The following is a 27,925-nucleotide window of genomic DNA, read 5'->3' as shown; positions in this document are numbered from 1 at the left end:
ATATTAGTTGAAAGAGGAATTTGGTGACACATACGATACGACACACCTTATCGAACGAGTAATAGTGAGAAGAGAATTTAACTTTCTCGCGAATAATTGACAGATAAAAGAGAAGAAGAATAAATATAAAAAAGTGAATATGCAAGAAGCTAGAGAATGACGTAAGCAACTGGGGACAGGCATATACCCATGCGCAATCGAGCGGTCCTCCCTCTGTGTTTTTATATTCTCTTCATCTCTCACTTGTTAGCGGAGTTTTCTTCTCCATTCACTACTCACTCATTTATTCTCTTTGTTTTCTTCTTCTTCATTGCTTCTGTCTCCAACGACTTAACACACCAGAGTTTCCTACTGCTTGCAGGTAATTCAGTTATGGACATGCATGACATAAATTCTCATTTTTTCAGCTAATTTAACCCAATATATGTATATCTATATATCATATATTTTTTCCTCTTACAAAAAGGCCAGGGTTTTCAATGTTTATATATGAATGTGAATATGAGTTTTCTCAGGCTTTCAACAATATGAGGCTATGGCTTGTTGTTGTTGTTGTTGTTGTTGAGAATGAGAAGTATTCAGCAGCTGTCACCTTTATCATCAGCTTTCTTTTTCGAATAATTTCTTCTCTCCACTAAGGAGCACATCGCTTACCTATATTTCAATTTTATGTCATAATCCTGTCTAGTTTTTACATTATTTTGTTAAGTCAAAGAAGCTACCTAATGAAGACTGAGATTTGGTAAAAGATTGTTATAAACCAAGCGGCAAGTCTCAACTTTATTCCCCTTCTTTTAATTGAGGTTTTCATTCTTAAAATTTTCCTGTTTGGGCCTCCAGAAAACTATGTTAGTAATTTGACTGTTGAACATTCTTCCATCTCCCTCTCAAGTAAAAACAAGTATACATCTTGACATATTAACCTCACCCAACCTTGACCTTTTCTTTCAAAACACAAACCTCTTGACATGATAACCCTACCCAATTTGTGATGAGTTTGGAGGTCTTTTTTATGGTTTAACTCTTAAGGGGAAAAGAGCCTAAATAATTTCTCTATGAGTTGAGCATTTTCTCAAAGTCTCTGAAAACCAAAAAAGGTCTGGTTGATGTGCCATGGAAATTCTCGACAGACAGACAAAAGGGTCAGAGCCCGTTTCAACAACGAGACACAGGCTATGCAGGAGGCTTAAGAGTAGTGCTTTTCTTTTCTTTTTCTTTTTCTTTCCTTTTTGTCTTTTAATTTTCCTTGTTTGGCAGGCTTTGATCCATTAGAACGGTGTTCCTCTTTTTGGCTCTTAACCTTTTCTTTTTCAAGAAACGCGTGCTAAATTGTGATAACGTCATCCTCCATCCTCTACATTTTACAATGCTAACTCTGTAGCCATAGATATATAAAACAAAGCATTTATTAACTCAAATTCCAAACAGGTCAGATGGGTTAATATTTTAATTATCTAAAAAGTAAGTTTTGTTTGTTTAACCTTTTAATTCTTCCTTCCTAATCCTGGGTATGTGACAGTGATTAATATAAAAAGTTATTGATTAGTTTTTTCTAATAATTAATAGCATTTGAGTGGAAACCCCGTTCTTGGTGCATCATTCCTACCATTCACCAACAGAAGACAACATCATTAGCACAAACCTCTACTTGTCCGTTTCTAGAGACCTTCACAGAACACAGCCTAATTAAGTTCCAACTTCCCCATGGTTTATACCAAAACAAACTCTCATCATTTGGTTTTCTTTTCCTTTTTGCCTCTTCCTCTTTTGTGTTTGTAACACGCGCCTTATTTTTCTTTCAGAGATGAATTGAAATATTGTTGAGTGTTGCTCACCACCAAATGAGCTGATAATTATACCTGATAACACTTGTCACCTTTTATTTGGAAAGTTCATTATTTCTTCCTAGAATTTTGATTTTTTTTTTTTTTTTCACATTTTAGCTTGGCCTTTTTTAACTTTTTGGTTCTCTGGTTTTGGGTTTCTCTTCTCTCTTTATAACTTCACATTGGTTATGATTTAAAGATGATGAAGTAAATGGTGGTGGTAGTATTAATGTTAGTGTTGAATTTAATGCAGCACCAATTGATATGATGGAGTCAATGGAGTCATATGTCCCACCTGGATTCCGTTTCCATCCGACGGATGAGGAGCTTGTTGGTTATTATCTCAGAAAGAAGGTTGCATCCCAGAAGATCGATCTTGATGTTATCAGAGATATCGATCTCTACAGAATAGAACCATGGGATCTCCAAGGTATTCTTAACTTTACTTTGCTTTCACTTTTTTTTTTTTAGGGTTCTCATCCTATCATTAACTCGATCGGTTGAGTAGTTGAATTGTAGGGTTTTTTGTTGGATAGGATACATCGGTATTATTAACATGCAAGTGCCAACGATATTGAGTGTACATTATATGCGTATATTTTACAACCCTAGTACGCATAACTCTCGATTAAATCTGATTTATATTTATGCCTGCAGTTGATTGTTCAGAGTTGTTTCCTTAAATTTAATGAGTCTCTCCTAGGTCTGGTTAGCTTGCTATCAAAGCTTGATTTCAGGATTTACATGATCTTAATATAACTTTATATATTTTAGTATGAGAAACCTCATGAACTTATATATGGCAGTTGTGTATAACAAGAAACCTGAATGTCTATTCTCATTTGAACACATATATGTATAAGATCTGTATGATGTTGAACAGAGAGATGCCGGATCGGATATGAAGAGCAGAACGAGTGGTACTTTTTTAGTCACAAGGATAAGAAGTATCCAACGGGGACAAGGACTAATAGAGCTACCATGGCCGGATTCTGGAAGGCAACGGGACGTGATAAGGCTGTCTATGATAAATTAAAACTGATTGGAATGAGGAAAACCCTTGTATTCTACAAAGGAAGAGCCCCCAATGGACAGAAAACTGATTGGATAATGCATGAATACCGGCTTGAATCTGATGAGAATGGTCCTCCACAGGCAAGCATTAACTCTCTCCTCTCTCTTTCAGTTGAGATGTTATATTATTAAAACGACAAAATTTTTTCTTCATGGTCTTCCACATGCTTAGTGGTTATCAACAGTGCTTCTTGCCTAATAATATGTGGATCTGTCTTTTTCATTCGTTCGTGTCCAATTAAAGGAGGGTTTGGAATCCATTACTATCAGTTTTTGTACAAAAGTTGTACAGTAACTCTTTCTTTCCAGTGGATTAAAATATAAGTACGTCCCTGATAACTTCTTAGCTAGCCATGACCTCACATAAAAAGGTTTTTATTTTTTACTTATAAGAAAACGATACCCCCCTTTTGCTTTCCATACATATATCAATATCTACGGTACCATCTCCTTGTAATGCTTTCCAGAAAGATGAGCTCCGTGCTCTAAGGTCAAAAAAGTTAATAGTAACTCTATAGCACTTTCATAGCTTTCTTCCAATTCCTTTTTGAGCATGGTCTTTCTGTCCTCATTCAGTTTGTCAAAAGCAAAACTCCAGTTTTCTTCTAAGTTTGTATCTATCATTATCACAACAGAAACAAAACTTACAGAAGAAAAAAATATTAAATTGAAAACAAATATTTTTTTTTCCCTCAACAAACTTTGAGCTCCTCAATCTCCGTTATGAATAAAGAAAAAACTTGAAGGATAGAACGGAAATTAAGTTCCCGTGTCTTTATCTTATAAACATTATCTTAAGTTCATGCAGGAAGAAGGCTGGGTTGTTTGCCGAGCATTCAAGAAACGAACCAATGGCCAAACCAAGAGCATTGAAGTGTGGGACTCTAGCTACTACTATGATGAACCAAGTGGGGTCAGCTCAGTGGTTGATCCAATTGAATATATCTCAAGGCAACCCCCAAGTTTTCTTGCTCAGAATTTCATGTGCAAGCAGGAGCTAGAAGGGGACAACTTGAGTTTCATGCACTCTGACCTATATTTACAGCTTCCTCAGCTAGAGAGCCCATCTCTGCCAATACAAAATAGGCCAAGCTCAATATCCCTAACATCAGAAAATAATGAAGAAGAAGAACATAACAAAGGGAACAACAACTCTAACAAGAAAGTGACTGATTGGAGGGCATTGGACAAGTTTGTTGCATCACAATTAAGTCAAGATCAAGACCGATGTGAAGGTGAGTCAAGCTTCGGAGCAGAAGATAATTCGGACATGGCGTTGCTGTTATTGCAAGAGTGGTAGAAGGGAGGGGAACAAGGTGAAAGGGATTCTTTTGATTGAAGCAGCTGAAACCTTGGGTGTTGGAATATGCGTAATATTTGACTAATGAAGGGCGAGAGATAAAGAGGTTTTTATTGGTACTGTACTATAAATGTTTGATGATCCTATATTTTGTAAAATTATGGTGGTGAATGAGTGAAAAAAAACTCTGCCTCTCTCTCTCTCTCTCTCTCGAAATGCAGATATTATTTTGTATGCATGAATGATGTATTAGATAGCAAATAATAATCGTTTCCATTAACAGAGCTAGAAACTGCTGCCTGCACTAAACTAAGCAACAGAGTGCAAAAGAATTCATGCATGTAACTTGACTAGTTGGCTTGTTACTTAAGATTAAGGCTGAATATATAAGTTAAAGTAATAACGATCATCATTTTTAACTTTTGAAAGCTATAATGTTATCTGGTTCTGTGTCTTCATATCTTCAAGGCGCACTAGTCCCCCAAATACAACTTTTTTCTTTTTCGCGTCATGTCACATGTGTGGCTATTCAATTAAGATTGAAACCATCGAACTCCTGAAAGAGCTTAAAATCATCGGTTAAATACTCTGACTTGATCTCTATTGCAAAGGCAAGCTAGCTTGAGTCTCATATAACCATGGCAGTACATTCTGTCAAACGATATTTGAACAAAAACGTCGTCTTCTATACTCGGATATTCAAGTATTATGGCTATGGGCGCCTTTTTTCTCGCACAATTAAATATTTGAGGGAATATTGAAGGTGAATACATGGTTGTTGGTCCAAAACCAAAAAACGTATTATATATTATAGTAAAAAAGACAAGTTCTTTACCAGGATCACTTCAACTACTAAAGCTGTTGAAAATATAAGAAAAAAGTTAATACTGATCGATCAAAGTAAACCATTACTGGGAAAATTCAAAAGTTGCAAGAGACTTTGTTAAGCTAGTCGTGCATAGACGTAGAATGCTTTCTCTCGCATGCCAATTAGCTAGCTCGAGCTATATTGGTGGTGATCAGAATTATCATTTATAGCATAGATAATACAAAATGGTCAAATTCCTGTCTGTCTTCATTACAACAAATATTGTAAAGAAAAGTGCTGGACTTTTAAGTCACTTTGAGAAAGAAAACAAAGCGTAAAATATGATGGATGAAAGTAATGTAATAGAAATGAGAAAAATTGAGAATGGTTGGTCAGCATGGCATTTGAAGCATCTTGGTGTGGGCTGGGTGGGCCATTGGGTTGTCTAGCATGCGCTGTGCAACCGTGGCTCCTGCTGGGCATGCTTGTCTTTATCCACATTTTGACTATTTATGTTTTTTTTTTTTGTTAGAGCCTCCACATGTTCTCTTACTGCCACGCATTTATATATATAAATGTTTGCTTTTGAATTTCAGTGTGTGCTTAAATGATGATCTGATTGGCAAACAGCTTCGTTCCTTTCACACTATCTACAATGTATGAACTCCAAGGTGATAGTTTGGCACTAAAAAAAGGTTTATTTCATTCGTCAACTTTTTGGGTTCGAATTTTAGGACTATCTATTATATTTATGACTTATTTAGTTATTTGGACTTATAGGATGTTGTAACTGCTAAAATTTATAATTGAATTAAATACTGAATCTTGTGAAGAGAGTCACTGACAACCTTGATGGACCTATGAGGTGTCTCCTCCTTGTGTCTTTGAGGGAGTCCAAGCGATGTGAGGGGATTGAAGTAGATCAGGGGTTTGGCGACATGAGAATCAGGGCTTAAGGGTGGTATTTTCTGAATGTCTAATGAGGGGATTTGCCTCAGCTTATATAGTGAACTGTAGGGGCTCGAATCCTAGTAAGACTCTGAGTCATACTTGGTAGGGGAACTCTCTTTTCGGGAAGAGATTGGATTCTTTGCCTTTATCTGTCAAGTCTTTCCTCTTTGGGTGAGATACAAGACCTTGTCAGAAGAGGAATTTGGTTAGGATTCTGATCCTTGTTATGGACTGCTGCGGGCGAATCAGTCGGACCCAGTTCAACTTAACTCGGGAGATGACCCAACTCATAAAGCAGACAGTTTCCAAGGTATTCTAAGCGTGGGTCCAATCGGGATTGGGTCAAGGCTCTGGGCTGTCACTTATCACTGTTACGATTGGACCTCGTCAAGCCCAATACGAATTTTAGTCCATACAGGTGTTTAATAGACCTCAAAGATCAGTCGAGGTATACACAAACTGACTCGAACACTCCAGTTCCTAAAAAAAAAAAAAAAATGTATGGATCTTCTAGCTATCTCAATGTGATGGATATCCAATCGCATAGAACAGTTGAACAACTGGGAAACTCTGATTCTTAATTGCAAAACTTAACAATGGTTCATCATTTATTCAAAACCCAAATACCGGAATTGATTGATGTTCTCTCGTTCAATGAAGTCCTTCTTGTTATACTGGTATGCACATTCGTACGCTTGGTCGTTTACCAATGCCATGATGCAACGACACAGTCGTGTTTTTTTAGCTGCACTAGTGTCTTTGAACACTGTTCGTTCTCTCTAAATGAAATGCGGCATTAGCAAATTGACAGAAAGATGACACTGCAGATATCACGTTTTCCAGGAGATAATATGCTTAATTGACACGTCACAGAGTAATCTCCGAATGATTAAACGCTTTAGTCAGTCATGGAAATGATTATATATAGCGTCAAATATTGTTCAATGCTGTGATTGATAATCAAACCAAATAGACCTGGCGCCTCAAATTAATCTACCTTCATCTTATACTTGATGAGTAGATTAGATATTAGGTGTTACCTTATATATATATATATAATTCATTAATTCATTAATTGTCAACATTTAACCTATAGTTTATTGGTTATATTTGTTAAATCCCAACTGAAGACTTGATTTTGTGATCTTGAGGAGCAAATTTTTGATGGATTTCTTAAAATATTGGCTTACTAAACGGTTGACAAGAAAGAAGAGGTAAATTTTGGCATTTGAATATTGTTTGAAAATTAAAGTTTCGAGTATGTTGCATATATGCGTAGGATACATGTTAAATAAGGTATTTGGTTCCTATAATGTATCTTCATAATTTTTCATTGACCCCTTCATTCATTTAACATAACATTTTGATCCCCTAGAATAAATATTCTGGCCTGTATATATGTACCACCTAATTTGATAATAAACAATTAAATCCTCTCGCAAAATTCAGAAATTAATTGAATAGACCTCCTGCCGACTCCAAAAAGGAGGAAATGTCATTCTCAGTTCAACCAATCACCTTCCACCAAATGAATGCAATAATAAAAACTTTGTTGAATATTAAAAAGAAAAATGTTTCTTCTTGTGATTGCTGAACTTACATGCTGTCTCTCAGGCATGGTCGGAGTGTAAATTTAAGCTTATAGGCCAATGAAGAATGTCAATGTCAATTGCTGTCAAGCTTTGTACTGGCCGGTGTGAGAAAGAAGAAGATGGATGTTAAACAGTAGCATAGTTGACCAAAATAAGCCTTCCTTTTCGAATAACAATGATGCTCATCATGGCACGAAACAAAGCAAACCAGCAGACCTTCATTTTTTTAATGAACTTTACATGCAGAGATAAGGTTTGAAATATAAAAAGTAACCCCCCTCTACCCTCCGGCCTCCACCTCCACTCTACAAAAGTGAATCAATATTCAAAGAATAATATAAATGGAGAATTCTATTTCCCTCTTTATTAGGAAGTGAAAACAATATGACCAATTATAATGTGGCATGTCAGTGTGAAATGGGAACTCTCTAATCTTATGCTTTTTAATTGGATTGATAAACTGCATTATATATCATGATGTTACACTGATATTTTCTTTGCAGAATATAATATATTGATTCCCAGTTAATAAAAGACCATTAAAAAAACGTTCGTCAATGTTGAATATAGGATGCCCATGACTCCACCAAACCTAACTTGGGGATTTGACTTGGTTGTCGTCTTCTTTTAATGATTCTGTTGTTGAAATAAGTTCACACATTATGATGCTCTGACGTTTCTCAAGGTCATACGCAAAAGCAAATCATCTCACAGTTCACAAATACGAACATCCCTGTAGAACATGAGATTATCGGAATAAAGCAAAACAAGCAAACCTAAGTTTCTAATAAGTAGCAAATAATACAAGTAAATAACATAAAGTAAAAATAGACGAGAAGTTGTACACAAGGAATTATAGTGGTTCGGTAATCAATTCGATTACCTACATCCATTCTTCAGGATAGTAAAGAAAATTTCACTATGAGAAAAGGAAACCTTATAGAGATTACAGCTCTCTCTCTTTACACAAAGAATCCCAAGAAAAACCCTCTATAATACACCCAAAAAACCCAGATGTTCCTCACCTCTCATACATATCAAAAACTAGAAGTTAATGGGCATTTTTATACACATAGAGAAAAGGAATCAGAAAAACAAACTGAACCTACCAACATCGTTTGATCCCATCAACGATCTTCAAGGTTCCAACTCAACCATTTGTAACAACCTTTCTCTCTCTGTAACCAAGAGAGAAAGATCGAGAATGGAGCAATCAACTTTCTTTTCGATAATTTCTTCTCTCCACTAAGGAGCACATCGCTTACCTATATTTCAATTTTATGTCATAATCCTGTCTAGTTTTTACATTATTTTGTTAAGTCAAGAAGCTACCTAATGAAGACTGAGTTTGTTAAAGATTGTTATAAACCAAGCGGCAAGTCTCAACTTTATCCCCTTCTTTTAATTGAGGTTTTCATTCTTAAATTTTCCTGTTTGGGCCTCCAGAAAACTATGTTAGTAATTTGACTGTTGAACATTCTTCCACTCCCCTCTCAATAAAAACAAGTATACATCTTGACATATTAACCTCACCCAACCTTGACCTTTTCTTTCAAAACACAAACCTCTTGACATGATAACCCTACCCAATTTGTGATGAGTTTGGAGGTCTTTTTTATGGTTTAACTCTTAAGGGGAAAAGAGCCTAAATAATTTCTCTATGAGTTGAGCATTTTCTCAAAGTCTCTGAAACCAAAAAAGGTCTGGTTGATGTGCCATGGAAATTCTCGACAGACAGACAAAAGGGTCAGAGCCCGTTTCAACAACGAGACACAGGCTATGCGGAGGCTTAAGAGTAGTGCTTTTCTTTTCTTTTTCTTTTTTTTTCCTTTTTGTCTTTTAATTTTCCTTGTTTGGCAGCTTTGATCCATTAGAACGGTGTTCCTCTTTTTGGCTCCTAACCTTTTCTTTTTCAAGAAACGCGTGCTAAATTGTGATAACGTCATCCTCCATCCTCTACATTTTACAATGCTAACTCTGTAGCCATAGATATATAAAACAAGCATTTATTAACTCAAATTCCAAACAGGTCAGATGGGTTAATATTTTATTATCTAAAAAGTAAGTTTGTTTGTTTAACCTTTTAATCTTCCTTCCTAATCCTGGTTATGTGACAGTGATTAATTAAAAAGTTATTGATTAGTTTTTTCTAATAATAAATCATTTGAGTGGAAACCCCGTTCTTGGTGCATCATTCCTACCATTCACCAACAGAAGACACATCATTCACAAACCTCTACTTGTCCGTTTCTAGAGACCTTCACAGAACACAGCCTAATTAATTCCAACTTCCCTTGGTTTACCAAAACAAACTCTCATCATTTGGTTTTCTTTCCTTTTTGCCTCTTCCTCTTTTGTGTTTGTAACACGCGCCTTATTTTTCTTTCAGAGATGAATTGAAATATTGCTGAGTGTTGCTCACCCACCAATGAGCTGATATTATACCGATAACACTGTCACCTCTTATTTGGAAAGTTCATTTTTCTTCCTAGAATTTTTTTTTTTTTTTTTTTTTTTTTTTTTTTTTTTTTTTTTTTTACATTTTACTTTGCCTTTTTAACTTTTGGTTCTCTGGTTTTGGGTTTCTCTTCTCTCTTTATAACTTCACATTGGTTATGATTTAAAGATGATGAAGTAATGGTGGTGGTAGTATTAATGTTAGTGTTGAATTAATGCAGCCAATTGATATGATGAGGTCAATGGAGTCATATGTCCCACCTGGATTCCGTTTCCATCCGACGGATGGGAGCTTGTTGGTTTTTATCTCAGAAAGAAGGTTGCATCCCAGAATCGATCTTGATGTTTCAGAGATATCGATCTCTACAGAATAGAACCATGGGATCTCCAAGGTATTCTTAACTTTACTTTGCTTCACTTTTTTTTTTTAGGGTTCTCATCCTATCATTAACCGATCGGTTGAGTAGTTGAATTGTAGGGTTTTTTGTTGGATAGGATACTCGGTATTATTAACATGCAGTGCCAACGATATTGAGTGTACATTATATGCGTATATTTTACAACCCTAGTACGCATAACTCTCGATTAAATCTGATTTATATTTATGCCTGCAGTTGATTGTTCAGATTGTTTCCTTAAATTTAATGAGTCTCTCCTAGGTCTGGTTAGCTTGCTATCAAAGCTTGATTTCAGGATTTCCATGATCTAATATAACTTTATATATTTTAGTATGAGAAACCTCATGAACTTATATATGGCGTTGTGTATAACAAACCTGAATGTCTATTCTCTTTTGAACACATATATGTAAAGATCTGTATGATGTTGAACAGAGAGATGCCGGATCGGATTGAAGAGCAGAACGAGTGGTACTTTTTTAGTCACAAGGATAAGAAGTATCCAACGGGACTCGGACTAATAGAGCTACCATGGCCGATTCTGGAAGGCAACGGGACGTGATAGGCTGTCTATGATAAATTAAAACTGATTGGAATGAGAGAAAACCCTTGTATTCTACAAAGGAAGAGCCCCCAATGGACAGAAAACTGATTGGATATTGCATGAATACCGGCTTAATCTGATGAGAATGGTCCTCCACGGCAAGCATTACTCTCTCCTCTCTCTTTCAGTTGAGATGTTATATATTAAACGACAAAATTTTTCTTCATGGTCTCCACATGCTTAGTGGTTATCAACAGTGCTTCTTGCCTAATAATATGTGGATCTGTCTTTTCATTCGTTCGTGTCCAATTAAGAGGGTTTGGAATCCTTACTATCAGTTTTTGTACAAAAGTTGTCAGAACTCTTTCTTCCAGTGGATTAAATAAATACGTCCCTGATAACTTCTTAGCTACCATGACCTCACATAAAAAGGTTTTATTTTTTACTTATAAGAAAACGATACCCCCCTTTTGCTTTCCATACTATATCAATACTACGTACCATCTCCTTGTAATGTTTCCAGAAAGTGAGCTCCGTGCTCTAAGGTCAAAAAAGTTAATAGTAACTCTATAGCACTTTCATAGCTTTCTACACAATTCCTTTTTGAGCATGGTCTTTCTATCCTCATCAGTTTGTCAAAAGCAAAACTCCGTTTTCTTCTAAGTTTGTATCTATCATTATCCACACAAACAAAACTTACAGAAGAAAAAATATTAATTGAAAACAAATATTTTTTTTCCCCTCTACAAACTTGAGCTCCTCAATCTCCGTTAGATAAAGAAAAAACTTGAAGGATAGAACGGAATTAAGTTCCCGTGTCTTTATCTTATAAACATTATCTAAGTCATGCAGGAGAAGGCTGGTTGTTTGCCGACATTCAAAACGAACCAATGGCCAAACCAAGAGCATTGAAGTGTGGGACTCTAGCTACTACTATGATGAACCAAGTGGGGTCAGCTCAGTGTTTGATCCAATTGAATATATCTCAAGGCACCCCCCAAGTTTTCTTGCTCAGAATTTCATGTGCAAGCAGAGCTAGAAGGGGACAACTTGAGTTTCATGCACTCTGACCTATATTTACAGCTTCCTCGCTAAGAGCCCATCTCTGCCAATACAAAATAGGCCAAGCTCAATATCCCTAACATCAGAAAATAATGAAGAAGAAGAGCATAACAAAGGGCACACCACTCTAACAAGAAATACTGATTGGGGGCATTGGACAAGTTTGTTGCATCACAATTGTCAAGATCAAGACCGATGTGAAGGTGAGTCAAGCTTCGGAGCAGAAGATAATTCGGACATGCGTTGCTGTTATTGCAAGAGTGTGAAGGGAGGGGAACAAGTGAAAGGGATTCTTTTGATTGAAGCGCTGAAACCTTGGTGTTGGAATATGCGTAATTTCACTAATGAAGGGCGAAGATAAAGAGGTTTTATTGGTACTGTACTATAAAATGTTTGATGATCCTATATTTTGTAAAATTATGGTGGTGAATGAGTGAAAAAAAAACTCTGCCTCCTCTCTCTCGAAATGCAGATATTATTTTGTATGCATGAATGATGTATTAGATAGCAATAATAATCGTTTCCATTAACAGAGCTAGAACTGCTGCCTGCACTAAACTAGCAACAGAGTGCAAAAGAATTCATGCATGTAACTGACTAGTTGTCTGTTACTTAAGATTAAGCTCAATATATATAAGTAATAACTATCATCATTTTTACCTTTTGAAAGCTATAATGTTTTCTGGTTCTGTGTCTTCATATCTTCAAGGCGCACTAGTCCCCCAAATACAACTTTTTTCTTTTCGCGTCATGTCACATGTGGGCTATTCAATTAGATTGAAAGATTGAAACGTCGAACTCCTGAAACTCTGACTTGATCTCTATTTCAAAGGCAAGCTAGCTTGAGTCTCATATAACCATGGCAGTACATTCTGTCAAACGATATTTGAACAAAAACGTCGTCTTCTATACTCGGATATTCAGTATTATGCTATGGGCGCCTTTTTTCTCGCACAATTAAATTGGAGGGAATATTGAAGGTGAATCCATGGTTTTTGGTCCAAAACCAAAAAACGTATTATATATTATAGTAAAAAAGACAAGTTCTTTACCAGGATCACTTCAACACTAATTAAAGCTGTTGAAAATCTAAGAAAAAAGTTAATACTGATCGATCAAAGTAAACCATTACTGGAAATTCAAAAGTTGCAAGAGACGTAGAATGCTTTCTCTCGCATGCCAATTAGCTAGCGCGAGCTATAGTGGTGGTGATCAATTATCATTTTATCATAGATAATACAAAATGGTCAAATTCCTTCTCTCTCTTCATTCAACAAATATTTAAAGAAAAGTGTGGACTTTTAAGTCACTTTGAGAAAGAAAACAAAGCGTAAAATATAATGGATGAAAGTAATGTAATAGAAATGAGAAAAATTGAGAATGGTTGGTCAGCATGGCATTTGAAGCATCTGGGTGTGGGCTGGTGGGCCATTGGGTTGTCTAGCATGCGCTGTGCAACCGTGGCTCCTGCTGGGCATGCTTGTCTTTATCCACATTTTGACTATTTATTTTTTTTTTTTTGTTAAGCCTCCACATGTTCTCTTACTGCCACGCATTTATATATATAAATGTTTGCTTTTGAATTTCAGTGTGTGCTTAAATGATGATCTGATTGGCAAACAGCTTCGTTCCTTTCACACTATCTACAATGTATGAACTCCAAGGTGATAGTTTGGCACTAAAAAAGGTTTATTTCATTCTCAACTTTTTGGGTTCGAATTTTAGGACTATCTATTATATTATGACTTTTAGTTATTTGGACTTATAGATGTTGTAACTGCTAAAATTTATAATTGAATTAAATACTGAATCTTGTGAAGAGAGTCACTGACAACCTTGATGGACCTATGAGGTGTCTCCTCCTTGTGTCTTTGAGGGAGTCCAAGCGATGTGAGGGGATTGAAGTAGATCAGGGTTTGGCGACATGAGAATCAGGGCTTAAGGGTGGTATTTTCTGAATGTCTAATGAGGGGATTTGCCTCAGCTTATATAGTGAACTGTAGGGCTCGAATCCTAGTAAACTCTTGAGTCATACTTGGTAGGGGAACTCTCTTTTCGGGAAGAGATTGGATTCTTTGCCTTTATCTGTCAAGTCTTTCCTCTTTGGTGAGATACAAGACCTTGTCAGAAGAGGAATTTGGTTAGGATTCTGATCCTGTTTATGGACTGCTGCGGGCGAATCAGTCGGACCCAGTTCAACTTAACTCGGGAGATGACCCAACTCATAAAGCAGACAGTTTTCCGAATAATTTGTATAAAAGACAATATCATAATTGTTTTTTAGAGTTAACCAAATTAAACTTTAATGTTTATAGTCATTTTAAGAAGTTATTAATATATATGTCAAAATATTTAAAAATAAAAATTTTGGGACAAATTTTTTAATTAATCGCTAAAAGAAGAATCTTAACCATTGTTATGTAAGACGAGAATTTGAGTCATATATTTTTTTAATAATCAGGGTGTCTGGGTTGGTTTGCACGCAACTTAATTAATCTCCAAAATCTATTGAATACCCTACAATTCTAATGGATTAAATAAATCATAAATGTGATAGATGAACACGTTGTATGACTCGAATACAAGATATCTAAGACCATCTCCAACCACAAATACCAAATTAGTACAAGTTTCACACCAAATTTGTGTGACTTTTGGTGTATTTTACATTTTTACTATTGCATCTCCAACCCATTTCTTTCTATGTAATAATCAATAATTAATTTATTTCACTCATTATTTTAGTTAATGTTGTATTTTCTTTTAATTTTAGTGCTTTTAAATTAGTGTTAATTTTTATTTTGAGTTATTATAGTTTAATATTTGCATTAAATAAAGTTTTGTTTTTAATTTTTTATAATTATTATGAATTTGTTATTATAAATATTAATATAAATAATAATCAAATTAACATAAATACAAATAAAAAAAATATTTGTATATTGTTTAAATAGTGTCACACCAAATTTGGCGTGATACTGTTCACTTAGGGCATCTCCAACCCTACGACACTAAAATAATGCAAATTTCAACTCCAACCCAGTGCCATTTGCTGCACCAAATTGGTGTCCCGCTATAGTGCCATGCCAAATTTGGTGCAACATTGTTCATTCACACCAAATTGGCGTGACATTGTTCATTCAATAAATTTTTTTATTTGTATTTAAGTTAATTTGATTATTATTTATAATAATGATATAATTGAAAAAATGATGAAAAATTAAAAACAAAACTTTATTCAATGCAAATATTAAACTACAATAACCCAAAATAAAAATTAACACTAAAATTAAAAGAAAAATACAACATAAACTAAAATAACAATTTAGTATTTCGGTATATTAGTTCCGGATCTTGTAAGATCATCAAAATATTAGAAAAAACTAAAGTTATTTTGAGATCATTGACCTTGTTGTTAAGCTATTTTTTGCATAATTCTTGATTGCTCATTTTGAAAAACTCACGTAGGCTTGCTCATATTCATAAATTTTTTTGAAATGCATTAATCAAGGATACAGAGGCTCACTATGCTCTTCGAAATGCATTAATTGATTATTTGTGAGAAGAATATACTAATTCGGAAAATTAAATTACTATCAATATGAAATTTTACTTTTGTGTTGTTGTTGTCTTTTTTTTTTTTTTTGTATCATTTTATATTAGATGTAATGTTTTTTTATATTAAATGTAATGTTTATTTGATTAAATAAATACTTAATTTTATTAAATTAGTATAATTTTCAAAGTTATTATTATTTAATAAAAATATCATTCTCAATATTTAATTAATATATACAAAAATAATAAGTGAAATATATTAATAGTTGGTTATTACAATAAAAAAAAAAAATATTCTTTTTGATGTAATATTTAGTGCAATAAATTAGAGATGCAATATTATTTTACACCAAAAATCACATCAATTTGGAATGAAACTTGCATCAATTTAGTACAATGGGTTGAAGATGGTCTTATATCAATTTAGTGTAGTATTTAACGTTGGGTTGGAGCATTTTTTTATACTATTTTAATGTTTTGGCATTGGGTTGGAGATTCCTAATTTGGTGACTACAAATAATTACTTAACACTCTCTAGTATATTAGTTGAAAGAGGAATTTGGTGACACATACGATACGACACACATTATCGAACGAGTAATAGTGAGAAGAGAATTTAACTTTCTCGCGAATAATTGAGAGATAAAAGAGAAGAAGAATAAATTTAAAAAAGTGAATATGCAAGAAGCTAGGGAATGACGTAAGCAACTGGGGACAGGCATATACCCATGCGCAATCGAGCGGTCCTCCCTCTGTGTTTTTATATTCTCTTCATCTCTCACTTGTTAGCGGAGTTTTCTTCTCTATTCACTACTCACTCATTTATTCTCTTTGTTTTCTTCTTCTTCATTGCTTCTGTCTCCAACGACTTAACACACCAGAGTTTCCTACTGCTTGCAGGTAATTCAGTTATGGACATGCATGACAGAAATTCTCATTTTTTCAGCTAATTTAACCCAATATATGTATATCTATATGCCATATTACCATATATAGTTTTTCCTCTTACAAAAAGGCTAGGGTTTTCAATGTTTATATATGAATGTGAATATGAGTTTTCTCAGGCTTTCAACAATATGAGGCTATGGCTTGTTGTTGTTGTTGTTGTTGTTGAGAATGAGAAGTATTCAGCAGCTGTCACCTTTATCATCAGCTTTCTTTTTCGAATAATTTCTTCTCTCCACTGAGGAGCACATCGCTTACCTATATTTCAATTTTATGTCATAATCCTGTCTAGTTTTTACATTATTTTGTTAAGTCAAAGAAGCTACCTAATGAAGACTGAGATTTGGTAAAAGATTGTTATAAACCAAGCGGCAAGTCTCAACTTTATTCCCCTTCTTTTAATTGAGGTTTTCATTCTTAAAATTTTCCTGTTTGGGCCTCCAGAAAACTATGTTAGTAATTTGACTGTTGAACATTCTTCCATCTCCCTCTCAAGTAAAAACAAGTATACATCTTGACATGTTAACCTCACCCAACCTTGACCTTTTCTTTCAAAACACAAACCTCTTGACATGATAACCCTACCCAATTTGTGATGAGTTTGGAGGTCTTTTTTATGGTTTAACTCTTAAGGGGAAAAGAGCCTAAATAATTTCTCTATGAGTTGAGCATTTTCTCAAAGTCTCTGAAAACCAAAAAAGGTCTGGTTGATGTGCCATGGAAATTCTCGACAGACAGACAAAAGGGTCAGAGCCCGTTTCAACAACGAGACACAGGCTATGCAGGAGGCTTAAGAGTAGTGCTTTTCTTTTCTTTTTCTTTTTCTTTCCTTTTTGTCTTTTAATTTTCCTTGTTTGGCAGGCTTTGATCCATTAGAACGGTGTTCCTCTTTTTGGCTCCTAACCTTTTCTTTTTCAAGAAACGCGTGCTAAATTGTGATAACGTCATCCTCCATCCTCTACATTTTACAATGCTAACTCTGTAGCCATAGATATATAAAACAAAGCATTTATTAACTCAAATTCCAAACAGGTCAGATGGGTTAATATTTTAATTATCTAAAAAGTAAGTTTTGTTTGTTTAACCTTTTAAATTCTTCCTTCCTAATCCTGGGTATGTGACAGTGATTAATATAAAAAGTTATTGATTAGTTTTTTCTAATAATTAATAGCATTTGAGTGGAAACCCCGTTCTTGGTGCATCATTCCTACCATTCACCAACAGAAGACAACATCATTAGCACAAACCTCTACTTGTCCGTTTCTAGAGACCTTCACAGAACACAGCCTAATTAAGTTCCAACTTCCCCATGGTTTATACCAAAACAAACTCTCATCATTTGGTTTTCTTTTCCTTTTTGCCTCTTCCTCTTTTGTGTTTGTAACACGCGCCTTATTTTTCTTTCAGAGATGAATTGAAATATTGTTGAGTGTTGCTCACCACCAAATGAGCTGATAATTATACCTGATAACACTTGTCACCTTTTATTTGGAAAGTTCATTATTTCTTCCTAGAATTTTGATTTTTTTTTTTTTTTTCACATTTTAGCTTGGCCTTTTTTAACTTTTTGGTTCTCTGGTTTTGGGTTTCTCTTCTCTCTTTATAACTTCACATTGGTTATGATTTAAAGATGATGAAGTAAATGGTGGTGGTAGTATTAATGTTAGTGTTGAATTTAATGCAGCACCAATTGATATGATGGAGTCAATGGAGTCATATGTCCCACCTGGATTCCGTTTCCATCCGACGGATGAGGAGCTTGTTGGTTATTATCTCAGAAAGAAGGTTGCATCCCAGAAGATCGATCTTGATGTTATCAGAGATATCGATCTCTACAGAATAGAACCATGGGATCTCCAAGGTATTCTTAACTTTACTTTGCTTTCACTTTTTTTTTTTTAGGGTTCTCATCCTATCATTAACTCGATCGGTTGAGTAGTTGAATTGTAGGGTTTTTTGTTGGATAGGATACATCGGTATTATTAACATGCAAGTGCCAACGATATTGAGTGTACATTATATGCGTATATTTTACAACCCTAGTACGCATAACTCTCGATTAAATCTGATTTATATTTATGCCTGCAGTTGATTGTTCAGAGTTGTTTCCTTAAATTTAATGAGTCTCTCCTAGGTCTGGTTAGCTTGCTATCAAAGCTTGATTTCAGGATTTACATGATCTTAATATAACTTTATATATTTTAGTATGAGAAACCTCATGAACTTATATATGGCAGTTGTGTATAACANTTTTTTTTAGGGTTCTCATCCTATCCTTAACTCGATCGGTTGAGTAGTTGAATTGTAGGGTTTTTTGTTGGATAGGATACATCGGTATTATTAACATGCAAGTGCCAACGATATTGAGTGTACATTATATGCGTATATTTTACAACCCTAGTACGCATAACTCTCGATTAAATCTGATTTATATTTATGCCTGCAGTTGATTGTTCAGAGTTGTTTCCTTAAATTTAATGAGTCTCTCCTAGGTCTGGTTAGCTTGCTATCAAAGCTTGATTTCAGGATTTACATGATCTTAATATAACTTTATATATTTTAGTATGAGAAACCTCATGAACTTATATATGGCAGTTGTGTATAACAAGAAACCTGAATGTCTATTCTCATTTGAACACATATATGTATAAGATCTGTATGATGTTGAACAGAGAGATGCCGGATCGGATATGAAGAGCAGAACGAGTGGTACTTTTTTAGTCACAAGGATAAGAAGTATCCAACGGGGACAAGGACTAATAGAGCTACCATGGCCGGATTCTGGAAGGCAACGGGACGTGATAAGGCTGTCTATGATAAATTAAAACTGATTGGAATGAGGAAAACCCTTGTATTCTACAAAGGAAGAGCCCCCAATGGACAGAAAACTGATTGGATAATGCATGAATACCGGCTTGAATCTGATGAGAATGGTCCTCCACAGGCAAGCATTAACTCTCTCCTCTCTCTTTCAGTTGAGATGTTATATTATTAAAACGACAAAATTTTTTCTTCATGGTCTTCCACATGCTTAGTGGTTATCAACAGTGCTTCTTGCCTAATAATATGTGGATCTGTCTTTTTCATTCGTTCGTGTCCAATTAAAGGAGGGTTTGGAATCCATTACTATCAGTTTTTGTACAAAAGTTGTACAGTAACTCTTTCTTTCCAGTGGATTAAAATATAAGTACGTCCCTGATAACTTCTTAGCTAGCCATGACCTCACATAAAAAGGTTTTTATTTTTTACTTATAAGAAAACGATACCCCCCTTTTGCTTTCCATACATATATCAATATCTACGGTACCATCTCCTTGTAATGCTTTCCAGAAAGATGAGCTCCGTGCTCTAAGGTCAAAAAAGTTAATAGTAACTCTATAGCACTTTCATAGCTTTCTTCCAATTCCTTTTTGAGCATGGTCTTTCTGTCCTCATTCAGTTTGTCAAAAGCAAAACTCCAGTTTTCTTCTAAGTTTGTATCTATCATTATCACAACAGAAACAAAACTTACAGAAGAAAAAAATATTAAATTGAAAACAAATATTTTTTTTTCCCTCAACAAACTTTGAGCTCCTCAATCTCCGTTATGAATAAAGAAAAAACTTGAAGGATAGAACGGAAATTAAGTTCCCGTGTCTTTATCTTATAAACATTATCTTAAGTTCATGCAGGAAGAAGGCTGGGTTGTTTGCCGAGCATTCAAGAAACGAACCAATGGCCAAACCAAGAGCATTGAAGTGTGGGACTCTAGCTACTACTATGATGAACCAAGTGGGGTCAGCTCAGTGGTTGATCCAATTGAATATATCTCAAGGCAACCCCCAAGTTTTCTTGCTCAGAATTTCATGTGCAAGCAGGAGCTAGAAGGGGACAACTTGAGTTTCATGCACTCTGACCTATATTTACAGCTTCCTCAGCTAGAGAGCCCATCTCTGCCAATACAAAATAGGCCAAGCTCAATATCCCTAACATCAGAAAATAATGAAGAAGAAGAACATAACAAAGGGAACAACAACTCTAACAAGAAAGTGACTGATTGGAGGGCATTGGACAAGTTTGTTGCATCACAATTAAGTCAAGATCAAGACCGATGTGAAGGTGAGTCAAGCTTCGGAGCAGAAGATAATTCGGACATGGCGTTGCTGTTATTGCAAGAGTGGTAGAAGGGAGGGGAACAAGGTGAAAGGGATTCTTTTGATTGAAGCAGCTGAAACCTTGGGTGTTGGAATATGCGTAATATTTGACTAATGAAGGGCGAGAGATAAAGAGGTTTTTATTGGTACTGTACTATAAATGTTTGATGATCCTATATTTTGTAAAATTATGGTGGTGAATGAGTGAAAAAAAACTCTGCCTCTCTCTCTCTCGAAATGCAGATATTAATTTTGTATGCATGAATGATGTATTAGATAGCAAATAATATCGTTTCCAGAACAGAGGCTAGAAATGCTGCCTGCACTAAAACTAAGCACACAGAGTGCAAAAGAAGCATGCATGTAACTTGACTAGTTGGCGTGTTACTTAAGATAAGGTAAATAATATAAGTAAGAATATCATTAATTTTACTTTTGAAAGCTATAAGTTTCATGTTCTGTGTCTTCAACTCAAGCGCACTAGTCCCCCAAATACGTTACGGGTTGGTTCTTTTTCGCTTCATGCAACTGTGTGGTATTCCAATTAAGATTGAAAGATTGAAAACGAGCGAAATCCTGAAACTCTGACTTGACTCTATTTCAAAGCAAGCTAGTGAGTTCATAACCATTGCAGAGTACATTTCTGTCAAAACGATATGTGAACAAAAACGTCAGTCCTTCTATACTCGGATATGCAAGTATTTATGGCTAGGGCGCCTTTTCTCGCACAAATAAATATTTGAGGAATATGAAGTGAAGTACATGGTGTGGTCCAAAACCAAAAAAAACGTATTAATAATATAGTAAAATAAGACAAGTCTTACAAGGATCACTTCACTACGAATTAAAGCTGTTGAAATCTAAGAAAAGTAATACTGATCATCAAAGTAACCATTACTGGGAAAATCAAAAAGTGCAAGAGGGACGTAGGATGCTTTCTCTCGCCTGCATAGCTAGAGCGGAGCTATATGGTGGTGATCAGAATTATCTTTATCGAATAGATAATCAAAAATGGTAAAATTCCGTCTCTCTTCATGACAACAAATCTGTAAAGGAAAAGTGTGGGACTTTTAAGTCACTTTGAGAAAGAACAAGAATCGTAAATAGATGGAGGAAAGTATGTCAAGAAAATGAGAAAAATTGAGAATGGTTGGTCAGCATGGCATTTTTGAAGCATCTTGTGTGGCTGGGGATGGGCCATTGGGTTGTCTAGCATGCGCTGTGAAACCGTGGCTCATGCGGGATGTGTCTTTACCACATTTTGAACTATTTATGTTTTTTTTTTTGTAGAGCCCTCCAACACGTTCTCTACTGCCACGCATTTTAATATATAAATGTTTGATTTGAATTTCAGTGTGTGCTAACTGATGATTTGATTGGCAAACAGCTTCGTTGCTTTCACCACTATCTAAAATGGATGAACTACAGTGATAGGTGGCACTAAAAAAAGGTTTATTTCATTCGTCAAATTTTGGTGTTGAATTTGAGGACTATCTAACATTTATGACTATTTAGTTATTTGGAACTTATAGGATGTTTTGTACTGCTAAAATGTATAATTGAATTAAATAAGCTGAATCTTGTGAGAGAGGGACATGACAACCGTGATGGACCTTGAGGTGTCTCCTACTGTGTCTTTGGGGAGTCCAGCGATGTGAGGGATTGAAGTTAGATCAGGTGGTTGGCGACATGAGAACAGGGGCTTACGGGTGGTATTTTTGAATGTCTAATGAGGGGATTTGCCCTCAGCTTATAGAGAAACTTGTAGGGGCTCGAACTCCTAGTAAGACTCTGAGTCATATTGGTAGGGAAACTCTCTTTTCGGGAAGATGATGGATTCTTTGCCTTATACTGTCACGTCTGTCCTCTTTGGGTGGGATACTAAGACCTGTCAGAAGAGGAATTTGGTAGGATTCTGATCCTTGTTATGGACTGCCGGGGGCGAATCACAGTCGGACCCAGTTCAACTTAACTCGGGAGAGACCCAACTATGTAAAGCAGACAGTTTCCAAAGGTATTTAAGCGTGGGTGGGTTCACAATCGGGATGGGTCAAGGCTGGGCGCTGTCACTTATCCACTGGTACCGATTGACTCGTCACGCACAATACGAATTTTAGTCCATTACAGGTTTAATAGACCTCAAAGATCAGTCTGAGGATACACAAACTGACTCGAACACTCCAGTTCCTAAAAAAAAAAAAAAAAATGTAGGATCGTCTAGCTTATCTCATTGATGGATATCCAATCGCATAGAACGTTGAAACAATGGGAAAACTGATTATAATTGCAAATTAAACATAGGTTCATCATTTATTCAAAACCAAATACCGGAATGATTGATGTGATCGCGTTCAATGGAAGTCCTCTCTGTTATAATGTATGCACATTGTAGCTTGTCGTTTACCATGCCATGATGCAACGACACAGTCGTGTTTTTTTAGGCGGCACTAGGTCTTCGAACACTTTCGTTCTCTCTAAATGAAAATGCGCTATTAGCTAAATTGGACAGGAAAGATGGACAATGCAGATATACGTTTTCCAGGAGAGTAATATGCTTAATTGACAGTCACAGGTATCTCGACTGATAAACGCTTAGCAGTCATGGAAATGATTATATATAGCGTCAAATATTGGCAATGCTGTGATTTGATAATCAAAACCCAAATTAGACCTGGGCGCACAAATTCAGTCTACGTTCATCTTATACGTGATGCGTAGATTAGATATTAGGTGGTACCTATATATATATATAATTCATTAATCTATGTAATTGTCACATGTAACCTATAGTATTGGGTATATTTGTTAAATCAAACTGAAGACTTGATTTTTGATCTTGAGGAGCAAATTTTGATGGAATTTCGTAAAAATGGGTGGGGTCTGACAATACGGTTGACAAGACAGAAGAGGTAAATTTGGGCCTTTGATATTGTTTGAAAAATTGAAGTTCGCGTCGTGGATACTATGCGTAGGATAATGTTAAATAAGGTATTTGGTCCCCATACTGGATCGTTCATACTTTCATTGACCCCTTCATCATTTAACATTAAATTGATACCTAGAATAAATAGTTCTGGCCTGTATTAGTACACCTAATTTGATAATAAACAATTAACTCCTCTGCAAAAGGGCAGAAATTAATTGAATAGACCTCTGCCGAACGCCAAAAGGAGGGGGAGGGTGAAGGAAGGAAATGTCATTCCAGAGGTTCAACCAATACCTTCCACCAAATGGAATGCAATAATAAAAACTTTGTTGAATATAAAAAGGAAAAATGTTTCTTCTGGTGATGGAACTTACATGCGTCTCTCGGCATGGTCGGGAGGAAATTTAGCTTAAGGCCAATGAAGAATGTCAATGTCAATGCTGTCAAGCTTTGTACTGGCGGACGGTGTGAGGAAGACGAAGATGATGTTCAAACAGTTAAGCCATTAGTTGACAAAATACAGCTTACTTTTCGAATAACAATGAGTAGCATGGCACGAAAAACAAAGCAAACCAGCAGACTTCATTTGGTAATGATTAATGCAGAGATAGGTTTGAAATAGAAAAAGTAACCCCCTCTACCCTCCGGCCTCCACCTCCACACTACAAAAGTGCCATCAAATATTCAAAGGAATCATATAAATGGAGATTCATGTCCCTCTATCAGGAAGTGAAAAAACAATAGACCAATAAATGTGGCTGTCAGTGTGAAATGGAAACTCTCTAATCTTATGCTTTTTTAATTGGATTGATAAACTGCGTATATATCAGACTGTTACATTGAGATTTCTTTTGCCGAATATAATATATGATTCCCAGTTAATAAAAGACCATTAAAAAAAACGTTCGTCAATGTTGAATATAGGATGCCCTATGACGCCACCAAACCTAAACTTGGGGATTTGACTTGGTTGTCGTCTTCTTTTCATGATTTGTTGTTGAAAAAGTTCACACATTATGATGCTCTGACGTTTTCACGGTCCATACGCAAAAACAAATCATCTCACAGTTCACCACATACGACATCCCTGTTAGACCATGCGGATTATCGAATAAAGCAAAAACAAGCAAACCTAAGTTTAATAAGTAGAAATATACAATAAATAACATAAAGTAAAACGAATAAGAGATGCTGTGACAAAGGAATTATAGTGTTCGGTAATCAATCTCGATGTACCTACCACCATCCTTAGGGAGTAAAGAAAATTTCACTATGATAAAAGGCAACCTTAAGAGATTAGCGCCTCCTCTCTTTACAAAAGATCCCCAGAAAAACCCTCTATATACACCTTCGAAAAAAGACCCAGGATGTCCTCACTCTCTAACATATAAAAACTAGAAGTAATGGGCATTTTTAGTACACATCAGAGACAGGAATCAGAAAAACAAAACTAACTAACACAGCAGTTTGACCCCATCAACGATCTCCAAGGTTCAAACTCAACATTTGGTAACAACCTTCTCTCTATACTGGAACCAAGAGGAGAGAAAGATCTCGAGAATGGAGCACACGCCACCATCGACTAAACCAATGTTAGGTTACTAAAAAAATCCCAATCGAGAAAATTCCTCAAATGCCCTTTTCTTTTAACAATACTTGTACCAACCCAAGTATAATTACTGACTTCCACGTTCAGGCATAAATCCCAATGCGCATCAAAAACAATCCCACCTTGCATTTGATTTTTGCCATTCCTCAATGCCCTGGAAATCTGTCTCAACTTTTCAATATGTAGTAGGCTCTTAAGAGCTTAAACTTGTCCAACGAAACAGGCTTGGTGAACCTTTCTGCTAGGTTTCTTTTCCAGGGCATCTTTCCACCTTGATGACTCTGTCTTCAATCAAAATTCTTGAAAAATGGAGTCTGAACAATGTGTTTGACCTCCATGAAGCACTTGATTTTTGCAAAAGAAAAATTAAGCACTTCGACTTCACTCTGAATTGGAACTTGCTGCTGATTCAACACAACTCTCATAAGCATTCCTTGAGCACATGATTTTTTTACTGCTCTTGTATATTGTCAATCATATTCCGCCTCGTATGAGAGTAAACTATAGCTAAGTTAGCCTGTCCAGCAAACCAAAATGATCCATATAGGAAAAACAGAATATAGAAATCATCATGGATTTTCTAGTGTATAACATTTCGCGCATAATCAGCATCAAACACCCCTACACTGAGATTCACCTGATTGTGCCCTTGTTTGGTACACAATACCACTGGGATAGGGTACCCCGACTATTGAGATCCATGTAACAGCTGTCCTAATGACCTTTCCAGGGTTACGCATAAATTACTTACAGAAACTGATGCAAAAGGCACATCTGGTCTTGGACAGACCATTGAGATAATAGGATCCTATTGCATTGTATAAGGAATGCAGGACATTTTTCCCTATTTTCTTCTTCTGCTTGTGGACACTGACGGCACTAGTTTTAAAATGTTGAAATAAAGTGTCGGTTTAAAGGTTTGACAATCATACATGTTAAATTCTTACGATTTTTGTGTAGCATATTCTTTCTGAGATAACACAAGCTTCCAGTTCTCTATCCCGTTCCATTATTCATACCTTTTTCTCTTTCTTTTCTCTTGATCTTCTCGCTTGCCCAGAATCTTTCAGTTACAACTGCCTACTCATCCTCATTTAATAACAATTTAAGCAGGATCTGTACAGATAGAAGCATATCACGCAAATACAATGCCATGTAGATATAACATTCACCATACAAACATGAGAAATACGAAAACAACATCAAGCTACTTCTAACAAAACAGACTCACAGAAAACTGTCAAATTTCACTATTTACCATGCCTAGGTGATTGCTTTTTAAACCATACAAGGATTTTTTCAGAAGAGACTTGTTTTTTAGACACCCCTTTCAAACAGTCTTAGTATGCTCCATCAAACTTTTCTTTCTAAATCACCATTAAGAAGGCTGTTTTGACATTACCGGTGCTCTAGTTCCAAACCCAAAATGAGGTACCAAGGATAAGATGGATTCAATAGTTGTAGTCTCACAAACGGTGTGAGATAATAAATCTCATTATAGTCAACCCCTTCAACCTGTGTGAAGACCTTTTTTTTTTTGGGGGGGGGGGGGAGCCACGAGCCTAGCTTTAAAACAGGTTGCTTCTAGCCTAGTCAGTATACCCCATTCCTTTTGAAAATCACTACATGGAACAACGCATACTACTTCAGGTTGTTAAATTAGAAACATAGGTCGTATTTTTATTAAGGAATCATACTTTCCTGCAGGGCAGTTTCCACCGGCCTAGAATCTCTACTATTCACTGGCTCCTAACGTTTAGGTTCCTTATCAATTCTTCAGCAAACGTGAAGGGCAAAGGGGGGGGGTGACAAACCATATAGATGTGAGATTACTAGGTAATCTGATTTGCCTTCTTCTCTATCTCTAGCTAACTGATTAATTGCAAATTATTTCATCACCATCATTAGACTAAGCTAGGCTTCCATCCACCTGAGTTGAGAGTTTTCTTGTTGAATATCTGAATGGGATTATTAAGGTTGGAAACTTCTCCCACTAGGTCCAGGTTAATAACCCCTGCTTACTGTACATCACTCTCTTTTTTGACTCAAACACCAGTTTATCCTAATTAAATTTAACATCTCTGCTAATAATGCACTTTTTCTACAAGGATCACAAACCATTTGTACCAGTTATTCCATCAGGATAACCTTTAGAAAAATGCACTTAATAGCCCTTGTTATAACTTATAGATTTTCATGCACAAACACAGTACAACCAAAAACTCTTAGGTTACTATAATGGGAAGGAGGTCCAGACCATTCTCTATGGGGTTTGAAATCAATGGCGTGAATGTATTGCTATTTTTAAATAAACACACAGTGTTGGAGCCGCTACCCAGAATTGTGGGTTATTATGCACAAGAATAGGCTTTGATCTTTCTCAACATATCCTATTCATTTTTTGCTAGGCTATTGCTGGTGTGTGTGCCTTACTGTCTATGCCTCAGAATTGCCACTTTCCCGTCACAAACATCAAACTCTTCATGAAATTCTAACCCATTATCTGTTTCAGTTTCCTAATTTTCTTCCAGTTTGATTTCTATCCAGACCATTCCAAATTTTTTCTTGAATTTCTAAGCCTCCCTTTTTTTTCAAGAAAATAGATTCAGACTTTCCTAGAAACGTCATCATATATTAAATGAAGACATCCTATAGCCTCCCAAAGAAGGAAATTAGTAGGCCCCTACACTCAAAGTGAATTAATACAATAATTTAGGACAATGTTTCCACACTTAAATAATT

The 27,925-nt window shown here is 35.7% G+C and overlaps 2 protein-coding genes and 1 pseudogene across 2 annotated transcripts; all 3 read left to right on the top strand.

Annotated features, from left to right (window-relative positions):
- The first annotated feature begins 243 nt into the window (after positions 1 to 243).
- On the top strand, positions 244 to 4,475 carry LOC116133911 (NAC domain-containing protein 37-like). The gene is given in 5 exon segments (XM_031419582.1): positions 244 to 361; positions 2,080 to 2,256; positions 2,710 to 2,981; positions 3,709 to 4,191; positions 4,193 to 4,475. Coding segments are annotated over 4 exon segments (1,014 nt in total). The 5' UTR covers positions 244 to 361; positions 2,080 to 2,090; the 3' UTR covers positions 4,286 to 4,475.
- Positions 4,476 to 9,268: 4,793 nt separating this feature from the next.
- Positions 9,269 to 12,373, top strand: LOC116133919 (annotated as a pseudogene).
- A 4,013-nt stretch (positions 12,374 to 16,386) lies between these two features.
- On the top strand, positions 16,387 to 20,868 carry LOC116133907 (NAC domain-containing protein 37-like). Its single transcript, XM_031419578.1, is given in 5 exon segments — positions 16,387 to 16,470; positions 18,200 to 18,376; positions 19,188 to 19,459; positions 20,187 to 20,669; positions 20,671 to 20,868. Coding segments are annotated over 4 exon segments (1,014 nt in total). The 5' UTR covers positions 16,387 to 16,470; positions 18,200 to 18,210; the 3' UTR covers positions 20,764 to 20,868.
- The last annotated feature ends 7,057 nt before the right edge of the window (positions 20,869 to 27,925 follow it).

This window comes from Pistacia vera, unplaced genomic scaffold (genome assembly GCF_008641045.1).
Source record: "Pistacia vera cultivar Batoury unplaced genomic scaffold, PisVer_v2 Contig277, whole genome shotgun sequence".
Lineage (NCBI taxonomy): Eukaryota > Viridiplantae > Streptophyta > Magnoliopsida > Sapindales > Anacardiaceae > Pistacia > Pistacia vera.
Note: the sequence above shows the minus strand (reverse complement) of the source record. Positions and strands in the feature narration are given on the sequence as shown.